Here is a 14,561-nt window from a genome sequence, read left to right on the forward strand (position 1 = left end):
TAGAATTTGAAAGAAAACATCTCATGCTTTTAGAACTAACCTACATGTAATTAGTAAGTCATTTATGTTACAAACACTCCATAGTCTTATATACATTGTTTAGAACTAAGAATTGGGATTTTACTGAATCAAATAAAACCAAAGAGGCAATTCTGCCTCCAGGATAGGGTCACATGACATTTACATGTTTAACTGAATTTACTTAAATGTTCTCCATAGTAATATTTATTTCACTACACATTTTGAAAATATTATCAAGAAAAATATATATGCATCTTATTTGTGCACACACACAGACACACACATTCTCTCCTCTGTTACTAAATTATTTTATTCTTCTCTGGCATAACAGCTCTGCCTTCAGTACTTTGTAATGGACTATGCCCTTTACAAGGTAGAAAGACAAGTTTTTATCCAATTTTACTTGAGAAGGGAAGAAGTAGGAACCCTATATCTTCCATCCAGCACTGCTCAGCCTGTTCATTTATGAAGTGTTTTCCACCTGCTGCAAGGTAAAAGCATACAGATTTATGGAGGGCCTTGAAGGTACTGAAAATAAACTAGGTATGCAGCACCCATACCAATGGAATTATTTCATTAATGTTTGCATATTAAACATGGCATGTAGCCTACAAAGTTTTTGAAAAATAAATGTAATTCAAATAGTTACAGTGATTGATGGTAAATGAGTGAGAGTTAAATAGTTGCACACTTTAAAAATAAGTTAGATAATGATAGACAAAGAATATTTACACAGATTAATAAATAAAAGTCACCAGAAATAGATTTAAAACTATATCAGCTTACTGAAAGATAAAGGTAATTCATGTCATTGGGGAAATGACAAACAACAGCCAATAACTAAAGAGGATCCCTCCCTCCTGCCTTTATTTTTAAAATGCCAAAGGGATCAAAGATATAAATGTAGGATATAGAATGATAAAAGTTGTAGAAGAAAATATGAAATAACTGGAGACTAGAAAAATGACTGATCAACTCAACTACACAAAAATAAGACATAACTACAGAGCACAAATACCTTGAATACAGTTAGGATAAATTCAAAATTGTAAAAAAAAATCATTGTAACAGATGATTATAGGAATAACTAGACTTAAAAGAGCTTCTAAAACTAACAAAAAATCAATAACCCAATTAAAATAAGGATATTAATAAATCACTCACCAGAAAAGGAAATATAAATGTCTTTTAAATGTGAAAAGATTTCCATCATCAATAAATTATAGTACATCTATATAACGGTAGCTCTGTATAAACTATGAAACCATTTCAAAGATGCATTGTTAAATTTTCAAAAACAAGGTTAAAAACCAAAAATTTTTAATCTATAGATAAAAATGAATATGTGCATATAGTGCTTATGTGTGCATATGCTTATATATGTATAGATTACAGCTAGAGAAAGATATAGGTGTTTCTCTGTCACTCATTCGTGTCTGGCTTTGCGACCCCAAGGACTGTAGCCTGCCAGACTCCTCTGTCCACCTAGTTCTCCAGGCAAGAATACTAGAGTGGGTTGCCATGCCGTTTTCCAGGAGAGAGAGAGAGAAGTTATCTATAATCATGGTGTCCCTTGATGGGGGAGGAAATGGGTGCTGAGAAGGGATGATTACTTTTCATTACAAACCCTTTCATATTTTCTGAATTTTGTACCTTATGCATTTATTAATTATTTTTAAAAGTTGGTTATATAAGTCAATTATTTTCACCATTACTATGATTTTAGATGATCATTTACATCATTTTAATATTTCTTAGAATTCCAGTATAAATGCACACACACAATAGTTTAATTATTTCTCTATTGGTGAACAATTTTTCTAATTTTTTTAAAGATTTCGCGATTGTATATAGTATTTTTCTTTCATGTGTATTGTCTAGCCAAGCTGGTCTCTACATAGTCTTTTTATTTCCATCAATTTCATATGCCTTCACCAGCTTCTTCTCAAGTGTTTTAAATCCAATTCATCTTTTAAACCCTATTTTCTTTTTTCACTCTGGCCCTGAATTTTTTCTTTAATTTTATTTCCTATATATTTATTATCACTCTATACCTATTTTGCTTCATCAATAAAATAGGAATACTAATATCAATCTCAGAGTTTTTGTGAACATTAAATTAATGTGGGAAACATGTGTAAGTGATTAAGTGCTACAAAAACAAATTATATCATTCATATTTTGTATCTTATTATAATTATTTCTTATATTATTTGCACTAGTGTCACTGTTATATTATTATCATCTGTGTATCTCCTGTGTATGTACATACTACCCTTTTTACTAGCTTTGAGTACTTTAAAGAAGGATTTACTGTTCATCTGTGTATCTTCTACCAGCATATATAGTTGGCATCTTTCACTGAGTGGTCCTCAATAATGTTAATAGGACAATAAATGCAATAAACAAAACATGATTGATTCTACTATTTGGATTTGGAGTTAACAGTTCCATAATTTTTTTAATTCCACAATTAGAGTATCAATGATAGTCCGTAACTTATATAAAATGCTGCTTTAAGAGAAATGTTCAACCAAAGGGGACACTTTTCTTGCCTTGGTATGTCCCGATCTGCCACCAGCTCATGTAAGATCACATCTTGAAGGAGGCTATTGAATCTACTATAAAACATAATTCAGATCCCAACTTCTCTAAGGGACCTATAAAACTCTCAGACACAATCACATTCCCTCTGACTTATTACTATGCCACCTATTTTATGTATAGACTTTGCCTTACCTATTGTCCTCCACGTTATTATTCATTTTCATGAATTTTTCCTCTATCATATGGTGACTCTCTGAGCACAGCAACCATGATTTTTCATTCTCATATTCCTAGTCCCTACCACAGTGCCTGGCACATGATACATCTAGAAATATTCATTAAATTAGAATTAGGCTAATTTGAGGAAATGAATCACTTCTATTGCACTATGACTGCAAAAATGACTTTGGAGCAGATTTCATCAGGTGAAAAATATGTTTTATGCAATTCTTATCATCATAATATCTGTGGTAAACTTAGTAATAATGAGAAAACCCAAAGATGATATATTACAATCAAGCACAGAGTTGACAAGAAAAAGAATTGCACAGTGTCACTTAATGTAGTTCAGTTAACATCTTTTGTGGTGCCATTATTACTACTTACTGGCTAGTGTTCAACAATGATCAGTAAATTAGTAGGCTGTATTCCTGATGATACATCTATTTTCTGCCTAATGGTATATTAACTTAACTGACATTGGCTGTCATGATTAGAAAAAATTCACACATCAGAACATTGTTTATTGAGCCTATCAAATATTTACCCTAACTCCTTTGCTTTCCCCTCTTAAAAAAATGATGAGTTAAGAATGCCTAGTAAGAAATTTAAATGATTCTGTTCAGAGCAAGAGCATCTCCAGTCCCAATCAAATCTGTATATTTATATACAAATATAGTCTAACTTATAGATGTTGAAAAATTAGTGAAAATCTTAACTATGAAAAAACATAAGTAGGGCATAGAGATATACTGTAACAGAAACATTATTTTTGGTTAACATAAGAAGTTGGCCCTCAATTATAAATTCATAGTCAATTGAACACTATATTGTATGCACTAAAGCAGGATGTGGGAAAACTAGTCCTTAAAAGTAGCTTGATGTATTGGTTTTTCTCCGTTTAACCTTTCCTCCCACCTCTGCTTTAAACTTTTCAATGGATTGTACTCCTGGGTGCACCTACTCTCTGGCTTATGATTGAATCTGGTCCAACAAGGCACTGTCAGGCAAAGAGAGAAAGGAGGAGTCTAGAGCATTTATTCCCTTTACCCCTTTCATCCTGAGATAGTGTTTGATTATGCCTGCTCTGTTTTTTATGGTCAAGGTTCTGTCAGGGAGTTTTACTTTCGTGGCTTTATCTTCTGTCGAGTTCTAACAGCACTATGGGACTTCTAGTTTCAAGAAGGTGGACTGAACATTTATGTCAAGATTTCCGGCTCCTATTCAAAACTGACATTGTGGTGTAAGTTTAATACAGACACTACATAAAGTTTACAAAAGTAAATAAATATTAATATATAATTACATTGAGAGGGAGATGGGATAAAATATTCTGTTATCAGTGAAGCAATGAACAAAGGCTGCTGCTACTCCTAGACATAAACCAATGACATCACCAAGAAGGCGACTACCAGGAAAAGCCATGTGGTGTCAGCAGGTCATAACTGAGGACATAGAATCAAGACCAACCAAGAATCATCAGGCACCTGAGAAAGGCTACAAATTCTGAGGCAAAAAATTCATAAATCAAAGGATTTATATCCAATAACACAGAGATAATATAAAAATATCAAAAGGAATTAGAATACATATAGTTCCTAGTCATAAAGAAATAAATAAAAATACACTCATGACACAAAAGTAAATAGCTATAAAATAAAAAGTTACAGTTGTGGAAAAAGAACATAGAGATCACAGAAATGCCAACCTGTTGGATATTAGTTAAAAAAAAAAAAAGAAAAGAAACTCATTATAGCCAGATTAAATAACAAACTGAACCTAGCTAAAGAACAAAATAGTTCACACATGTAAAATCTGCATCTTTCCCTCCAGGAACAATTGCTCAGTATTGCTAATTCAAGATTCCCAGAGACTTTATACAGTATATTACTGGGAATAACTAGAGTTGGGTGGATGGGCAGGCAGGGAGGAGGGGAGGAGGCAGGATCTTGGTGGCAGGGAACCAGCAGGATCTTGGCAGGATGGGGATTTTACTGGGGCTGGGTGCATTGACCAGGTGGAGATATCTGTCACAAGAGCCACTTAGGCACCTGGGAAATGCAGCTCACATGTATTGATATTTACAATGCAGTGGATTTGTTTATGAAGACAAAAGACAATAGAAGCAGAGAGCCCGCTTCCAAGCAAGATGTTTCTGTTTATTCAGTTCAGTGCTGGAATCACTTTGGTGTTTGCTTTACTTGCAGGTTCCCTTCTAGGTTTGTGCTGCAGTGAGATTTCATTCTCTACATTTAAAGAACACCCTTTCTGAGCTGCTGTGAATAAACTTGCAGTGGTACTGTGTATCTTCATCTAATGGAGAATTAGCTGTACCTTGAATAAAGACTGTGGAAAACTTCGTAATATTACAATGTCATCAGACTGGAGCCAGAATCCCAGCCAGAAACTGAAACGTCTTGGCATCGACGAGCTCTGGGATAACGTCAGAGCGGGAATCCAACAAGTGTATGCCAGACAAAGTATGGTGAAATCCAGATACATAGAACTCTACACTCTTCTTTATAACCACTGTTTACAAATGTCCCCTCAAGTCCAGACTAAATCAAAAAAGGAGCAGAAGCTGAGGGAAGATGAGAATGTTAGCTTTGAATTATACAAACGAATTAAAGAATTTTTGAAGAATCACCTGACAAATCTTCCTAAGGATGGAGAAGATTTGATGGATATAGGAGTACTGAAGTTCTACACTCAACAATGGGAACATTACCAGTTTTCGAGCAAAGTGCTGAATGGGATTTGTGCCTGCCTCAATAAACATTTACTTAATATCGCATATAGTCACAAAGTTTGTCAAATATATTCTCTCGCAATGGTGACTTGGAGAGATTGTCTTTTTAGGCCATTGGATAAACAAGTAACAAATGCTGTTTTAAAACTGATTGAAAAGGAAAGAAATGGTGAATCCGTCAATACAAGACTGATAAGTGGTACTATACAGTCTTACATGGAACTGGGGGTGAATGAAGATGATCAGTTTGAGCAGGGCCCTATGCTTACAGTGTACAAAGAAGCCTTTGAACCTCAGTTTTTGGCTGACACAGAGAGATTTTATACCAGAAAGAGTACTGAATTGTTGCAGCAGAACCCAGTTACTGAATATATGAAAGAGGTGGAGACTTTTCTGCTGGAGGAGCGGCGGAGAGCCCAGACCTACCTTCACCACAGCACCAAGGGCAAGTTAGTCAGGAAATGCAGGCAGGTGCTCGTGGAGAAACACTTGGAGATTTTCCTCACAGAATTTCAGAATTTACTGAACGCCAACGAAAGTGAAGATTTGGGTCGCATGTATAAGCTCATATATAGAATCAAGAATGGCCTGGGAGAATTTAAAAAACTCCTGGAGACACACATTCATAATCAGGGTCTTGCAGCAATTGAGAAGTGTGGAGAAGCTGCTTTAAATGACCCCAGAATATATGTAGAGATAGTGTTGAATATCCATAAAAAATACAATGCCCTGGTGATATCAGCATTCAAGAACCATGCTGACTTTGTGGCTGCACTGGACAAGGCTTGCAGAGGCTTCATAAACAACAATGCAGTTACCAAAATGGCTCAGTCATCCAGTAAATCTCCCGAGTTGCTGGCTCGATACTGTGATTCCTTGTTAAAGAAGAGTTCCAAGAACCCAGAAGAAGCAGAACTAGAAGACACACTTAACCACGTGATGACTGTCTTCAAGTATATGGACGACAAAGATGTGGTTCAGAAGTTCTACACAAAAATGCTGGCCAAAAGGCTTGTCCATCAGAACAGTGCAAGTGATGATGCTGAAGCAAGCATGATCTCTAAGTTAAAGCAAGCTTGTGGTTTTGAGTATACCTCCAAACTTCAGCGGATGTTTCAAGACATTGGTATAAGCAAAGCTTTGAATGCACAGTTCAAAAAGCACCTGATGGATTCAGAGCCTTTGGACTTAGATTTCAGTATTCACGTTCTGAGTTATGGATGGTGGCCCTTTGAGGAATCTTGTACAGTTCTCTTGCCATCAGAGCTGGAACCATGTTATCGGCGCTTCACAGCATTTTACGCCAGCTGTTACAGTGACAGAAAATTGTCATGGGCATATCAACTGTCTGAAGGAGAGTTAGTAACAAACTGCTTCAAAAACAAATACACTTTGCATGCATCTACATTCCAGATGGCCGTCCTGCTCCAGTACAACACGGAAGATGCTTACACCGTTCAACAGCTGACAGACAGGACTCAGATCAAAATGGACATTGTGACACAAGTCTTACAGATTTTATTGAAGTTTAAGTTACTGGTTTTGGAAGACAAAAGTGCAAATGTTGATGAGGTGGAGTTGAGGCCAGACACCTTAGTAAAATTACATTTTGGTTATAAAAGTAAGAAATTAAGGGTTAATATCAGCTTGCCGATGAAAATTGAACAGAAGCGGGAACAAGAAACTATGTACAAAAACATTGAGGAAGATCGCAAACTGCTGATCCAGGCGGCCATTGTGAGAATCATGAAAACGAGGAAGGTTGTAAAACACCAGCAGTTACTTGGAGAAGTAACGACTCAGTTGTCGTCAATATTCAAGCCTCAGATCTCAGTGATTAAGAAATGCATTGACGTTCTGATTGAGAAAGAATATTTGGAGCGAGTGGGTGATGAAAAGGACACCTACAGTTACTTGGCTTAACCCTCCTGGAAGGGTCGGACTGCGGGCACAGCCCCTCGTCCCCAGAGGAAGGAGCGAGACAAGCTCACAGCGGTGGCAGAGTCACTCCGACCTCTTCCTTGGCCCCAGGTCCAGGTACCCATCGCTGGCTCCGGATGGAGAACTGCTTAGGATTGCCACCCCTCACATCTGTAAATATGGACGCTGATGCCATTTAACATAACTGAAGACCAGAGGAGAGGGAACTTGCCACCTGAGGGCTGCATGCTTTTGCATCCAGATCAACCCATTGGCCACATGAATAATAGCTGCTAGCTGGGCAGCCCCTTGGAAGCTGACAGCACCTTGAGAGCAGGTCTGAATGGACCCACTTGTAATCTGTTATGAAAAACCATTTGTCTATGTGCTTCATTTTTTAAACTGTAGAAATAAAGAAAATTAAAGGGAAAAAAAATAAATTGATTCTAGAAAGTGTCAAAGAATGTTCAGAAGCATGGAGAATAAATCCAGAAGTTCAAATTTTAATTTCAGTCAAATTTCAGAGTAAAGCAATAGAGAAAAATCAAAGAAAGTCAATATTTGAAGAAATAATGGGAAATAATTTCTCAGAATTATAGAAATGTATGATTCCACACATTACAAAAGTCCATTTAATGCAAAGCAATATCAAAACAAATTTTAAAAGCAAGAAACAAATGAAACCACACCTGAACTCATGGTAGAGTAGCTTCCACATGTTAAGGATAAAGGGAAACTGAAAGTCATCAGAGGGGAAAAGCAACATAATAAAGTGTAAAAATCCATTTTCATGAGTTATTTCATTAGATACATGACATGAAGTTTGTTAGATACATGACATCAATACTTCCAAATTACTGAGGGAGACTTCTGTTTCTGCAATTACTAGTGGTTTCAGACCAACCTTCCAATCAAGGAAAACTTAAAAGTATAGACAAAATTCAAAATGGAAAGAAAAAAACTGAAAATTGCAGTAAAGTGTTAACCAACAGGCTTGGAGGGTTCAAAACTGTCACATTCCAAAGAAAGGATTGGTTCCTGAGTGAAAAATCTTTAGAATAGCCTTTTTAAGAGTGTATGTACATACATGAGGTCTTGGGGGCATGCCAAATAGTTCTGCTAATAACGTGACATGGTGGGGTACTTGGACCATACTTTATCAGTTTGACCTCTGGAGTTGCTGGAAACTAAGTAACCAAGGTCAGCCACTTGGACAATAAACCATGCCTACTTGACTGACGCTTAATAGAAACCTTGACACTAAGATTCCTATGAAATAGGCTGTTTGACAAAAGTTCATACACCTTGTCACCTAAGTTGCTGGGAAATTAATGCTATTCAATGACTCCAGGAAAGAGAACAGTTGGAAGCTTGTTCCTAATCTCTTCTTGACCCTGACCTTTGCACCTTTTGCCTTGACTGAGTTTAAATTGTATCCTTTGGTGTTGTAAACTGTACCTGAGTAAAACAGCTTTTCTGAGTTCTCTTGAGTCTTTCTAGCAAATCATCAAACCTAAGGATGGTCTTGGGGACCTTCAACATAGAAGGATTTTCAAGGCAGTAGAGACAAACAGAATAGAAAGTTCTGAAGATCAAGCATAAGTGGGAATTTGATGTGTTTGGAAGTTGTATGACAAGCAGTTGAAATGATTATTATTGGCTCTAGTTCTCCACATGGACAAATATATTTAAATAGAATGCATTTATTTTATTACTTACCTCAAACACAAACACAAATTCCAGATGAAGAATAAATCTAAAAAGAGAAACATGACTTTTAATAAAGAAAATAGTCTCTATGATATTGAGCCTTTAAATTAGAATTTTTCCAAGGTAAAATTAGTTAAAAAAAAATTTACCAAATGCTGTGGCTCTCTCAAAAGTGCTAATAATCATTGACAAAAGACAGCACCAACAAAATTAACAGAGAAAAACTGGAAGAAAAAATTATAAGATATGATAAATATATAAACTACATATTACAAAATAAAGGACTAGTACATAGCATAAAGAACATCTATAAGTCAATAAGAAAGGTGTAAACAACTAAATAGGATACTGGAAAAGGATAGTTTTTCAAAAAATTAGAACTGTTGACTTATATTAAAAGAGTATCCAAAGACAGTAATAATTAAACAAATGCAATTTGAAAGAACAGGATTATATCATTTTCCACTCATCAAATTTCACTCATCAAATTGACTTTTTCCTAAGTCAAAAATGGTTTAAATGTTTGAGTCTTGGGAAACCATCTCAGAGTACTGATGTTTACACTGGGGCAGATGGTTTTCAGGGCAACTTGAGTGTCTTAAAATATGAAAGGTGCACACTCTATAACTTAGTATTTCTGTTTCTAGGTACCTCCTTTAGGGATGATCTATTCATGCATGTCAAAGTGAAAACTTATCGATTGCTCTTTCTTAATATAACTTGTTTACTGGCTTTCAAGGACATCCCACTCTATTATTTTGTTCTCTTTTGTCACTATTCACTCCTGACTCCACTATGGTTTTCTCTTTCCTGACTGTGTCAGGTTGAAGTAGCCCCAGGCTCAGCCCCTGCTGCTGGTCTCTTCTCCGGCTGCATTCACCTTCCTAATTATCTCAGGCGGCTCAAAGCTTTAAACGGCATCTATAGGCGGATAACTCCAACATATCTATCGCCAGATCAGATCACTCTCCCAAACTAGACTCATATACCCAGTGTCCTACTTGTTCACTACTGTATAGCTAGACAAAAATCCTCTGTCTCCTCAAAGCCCCTTGGCACCTCTTCATTTACAAAGATGCTTTCTTCCCTGTGGGTCATGCTGCTGCCGCCTTTGCCATTCCCCTTGCCAAGCTGGCTGGTGGTCAAGCTGAGGTCCCAGACCATGACGCCTCTCATGTCCCACAGGCCAATCCCCATCCACTTGTATACCGCAATGAAAAAATGAGGGTGTGGGATTGTCGTCCTTATTATTGACCACCAAGGTGCTGACCAGTAACATCCAGTAAAGCAGGGCATTGCTCTTGACTAATGGGAATCGAGAGATGGAGGAAACTGAGTAGAAAAATTCTGTCTCCTCTCTCTTCTAAACTATTCTGAGGTGTAGTTTCTTGGGGTTACTAAATTCCAACTGGGAGAAGATGAGAGAAAGCACTGCCCTTAAAAAGTGAAATGCGCCTGTGAGTAAGTCAAAGCAGACCTGTAGTCAGTCACACATTTGTGGCTCCTTCTCCAGCATCAGCCCACACTCATCACTTCCTCCTCCAAAGTCTTAAACTGAGTCTAGATTTCTTCTTCTCATGTATCCCCACAGTATCTAGCATCTTGTGGAACACACATTAAAAACTCTCTAAAATGTCTTTTTAAAAGAAAGACAGAATGGGAAATAGGATATGTGAAAGAGAAAAAAGAAAAGAAGAAAAATCAATTCATGCCAACATATCAGCTGTTCTCTCTCTACACAGTTGTGAAGAACTACTGTTTTATTTTTTCTCTAAGTAACAAAATCCCAATAATTTATGCAGTTAAGAGAAAAGTCAGTGTTCTTCTGGCAAAGGACCTCAAACCAATATTAAAGTTTAGATTTATCTGTGTAAAAGCAATTAACTTCTTGGAAAGTATGGAAACAGTAATTGTGTAACTTAAGTATCCTAACCTCTCTTTCCCCCCATTTGGAATTTGCCCAATTTATAACTGACAGGTTGCACTTCATAAATGTTGCTGTCTTTGGGCCACTTCCCTGTACAAAGACTTACATTTGTCCCCAAGAGTTTTTTTGTATCAGATCTATAGTGTTATTCCAGAATTTATGATCTACTCTTTAACCATATCCTAACAATACGCTACACTTTCTGCCAAAGAATTTTATGTTTTATAATTGCCCTAAACAATATCCACTTTGGTCAGAGAGTCTTAACATTCTTCTTTTTATGTCTGTACACTCAAGGTAATGCTGCTTTCTCTCCATAGATTTTTTTTTTCCCCTTCCTACCTCTAATATGTTACCATTATAAGAACTTATTCTTCTTAGTAACTATAGACCCTTGTAGTCATGGGAGTAAAAAAAAAAGAAAAGGAAGAGATAGGTCTGGATTCCAGTATTCAATAATTTAATTGATCTCATGATAACTGGCACCATCAAGAGATGTTGTAATGCAGGTGGTACTATGACCCAACTATACCACAAACAAACATTTATAAGGCATATAAAATTACTTTTTTATTGTCATCACAAGTGAACCCTCTGTAATAGCCTCTATAATGTCTCTTCTACTACAAATGTGTCAGCACTAGTCATTCAAAACATTTCTCCATTGGCAGTTTTTATGTCAAGTGATCTTAAGACACTGAGGATTAAGACACACATGATTAAGATACACCTCATCCCTGCCCTTTCAGAACTTCTATTTCAATGAAGAGAATTAATACATAAATGAGATCCTTTTAGTGCCATCAAAAAACCTGAGATGATGTGACAGTAAATTGGACAAAGGAGAGATAATTATAGATTGAGTCACCTATCAGAGAAGATTTGTTGATGTTGTAAAATGTTGAGTTGAAGCCTCATTAAGACAGTATTTCAAGAGCCTGGGAAAAAGGATGCCAAGTAGTGGGACTGACAAGAACAAAAATCTTGAGTTTGCAATGATGTTGGTGTACCTGGGCAGTGAGAGTGTTTGGTGTGGTTGCAGTATAGTAAGGAAGAGAGAAAATGGCACATTAAGAAAAGAGGAGATGAGTACAAAGCATTCAGATCTTGTGGACCAAGATATGGAATTTACATTTTATTGAAAATAAAATGAGAAGCTGCTAGAGAATTTTGGCAAGGGATTAACATCCACTTTTCATGTCAAAATTGCTCTGTTTCCTCCATGGAGAAGGGAGAAGAGAACACATCAGTTCCACCTTTGTTCCAACTTCAGAGATAGGTTCTCGAAAAACATTATGAGTTTTGGAATAAAGTGACTTTTTGTATCTGCTGATGATCACCTAAACGTTTCTAGGTAGACCTTTGTTCTTTTGACATATTAGCACTAAAGGTGTTGTCTGCACATTTAACATCAGTAATCAAATAACAACCAAACATTCGAAAGTGATAAATACAAGCAGATAGAGCTGAGAAAAAATAAGAGAAAGTTCTGATTATTACTGCATAGACAAGCTTATCAGACAAGGAAGTAATAAGGCTGAAACAATGCCTAATTACAGATGCACTAACCAGGGCAGTTTTATCTTTATGTGGAAAACATGGCTTAACTCCCCCAATTCTTATTGACTGTACTCCATTTCAACTACTTTCAACATCTAGGCATAACTCATTTTATTCTCCTCTGTTTTATTGGGCTTTGCAGATAATGTGGGTTTTTACAACACAAATTGAGATTGTGGCAACCCTGTGTCAAGCAGGTGTATGGGCACCATTTTTTCAAAAGCATTTGCTTACTTGTCCTCATATTTTGTTAGTTCTGGCTACATCTCAAACATTTCCACTATTATTATATTTGTTATGGGCTTCCCTGGTGGCTCAGTGGATAAGGAATCTGCCTGCAATGCAGGAGACCCAGGTTTGATCCCTGGGTCAGGAAGATCCCCTGGAGAAGGAAATGGCAACTCACTCCAGTATTCTTGCCTGGGAAATCCCATGAACAGAGGAGCCTGGCAAGCTACTGTCCATGGGGTTGCAAGAGTTGGACACATCTTAGCGGCTAAACCACCATGTTTGTTATAGTGATCAGTGATTGGTGATCTTTGATGTTACTATTGCAAAAGAAAATACACAGCTGGCTGAAGGCTTAGATAATGATTAGCATATTTTAGCAATGAAGTATTTTTAAATTAAGATACATATACTGTTTTATAGACATAATGCTATTGCACACTTAGACTAGAGTACAGTATAAACATAACTTGTATGCACTGGGAAGCCAAAACTTCATGTGACTCACTATATGCAATAGTTGCTTTATTGTGGTGGTCTGGAACCAAACCCACAATATCTCTGAGGTGTGCCTATATATATATATATATGCTTCCCAGGTGGCACTAGTGGTAAACAACTTGCCTGCCAGTGCAGGAATCATAAGAGATACAGGTTCAATCCATAGGTCTGGAAGATCCCCTGGAGGAGGGCATGGAAACCCACTCCAGTATTCTTGCCTAGAGAACCCCAGGACAGAGGAGCCTGGTGGGCTACAGTCCATGGGGTTGCAAAGAGTTAGACATGACTGAAGCAACTTAGCACGCACACGTGCACGTGTGCACACACAAACACATACACACACACACATATATTTTATGTCATTTATGTGCTGAATGTATACTCCTGCTGAAACTACAGCCTTTGCAATAGCCTATGAAGCAAAATAGGAAATTTTGACAATTTACTTTTGGCCAATATCTGTCCTCAGAATGTATTGCTAATGAAAGCAGATAGTATTCAACAAAGCAAATGAGCCAGGTTGCATTCAACCTGTTCAAACATGTTCAGAAAATTATATAACCCTAGTAGGTATAAGTGGGAAATACTGAGTGGTTGTACCTGGCAAGATACTGAGCACAAGAAAGGAGAACGTTCTGATTAGAAAAATACATCAGAGATATGTAAGTCCAAAAGTGAATGGGAGCAGGGGTAAACTAGAAAGAGCTGGGGAATGTATGCTGTCTACCATCAGTGGTTATTAAACCTGGCTGAATGGGATATAGGTGACCTCAGTGACCACCCTGATGGAGCTCTCAGTTCAGTTCAGTCGTTCAGCCGTGTCCGACTCTTTGTGACCCCATGAATCGCAGCACGCCAGGCCTCCCTGTCCATCACCAACTCCCGGAGTTTACTCAAACTCATGTCCATTGAGTCGGTGATGTCAGCCAGCCATCTCATCCTCTGTCGTCCCCTTCTCCTGCCCCCAATCCCTCCCAGCATCAGGGTCTTTTCCAGTGAGTCAACTCTTTGCATGAGGTGGCCAAAGTATTGGAGTTCAGCTTCAGCATCAGTCCTTCCAATGAACACCCAGGACTGATCTCCTTTAGGATGGACTGGTTGGTTCTCCTTGCAGTCCAAGGGACTCTCAAGAGTCTTCTCCAACACCATAGTTCAAAAGCATCAATTTTTCGGCACTCA

At 37.3% G+C, this 14,561-nt stretch overlaps 1 protein-coding gene across 1 annotated transcript; it reads left to right on the forward strand.

Moving 5' to 3' along the window:
* Window positions 1-5,158: 5,158 nt before the first annotated feature.
* On the forward strand, window positions 5,159-7,459 carry LOC122437764 (cullin-1-like). The gene has a single exon (XM_043462306.1). It carries the CDS (start codon window positions 5,159-5,161, stop codon window positions 7,457-7,459), a length of 2,301 nt encoding a protein of 766 aa, XP_043318241.1.
* Window positions 7,460-14,561: the final 7,102 nt, after the last annotated feature.

Source organism: Cervus canadensis, chromosome 3 (assembly GCF_019320065.1).
Source record: "Cervus canadensis isolate Bull #8, Minnesota chromosome 3, ASM1932006v1, whole genome shotgun sequence".
Classification (NCBI taxonomy): domain Eukaryota; kingdom Metazoa; phylum Chordata; class Mammalia; order Artiodactyla; family Cervidae; genus Cervus; species Cervus canadensis.

Bases quoted from the DNA above. Each gene is read 5' to 3' on its own strand.
- LOC122437764 (XM_043462306.1), top strand. From the start codon at position 5,159: ATGTCATCAGACTGGAGCCAGAATCCCAGCCAGAAACTGAAACGTCTT.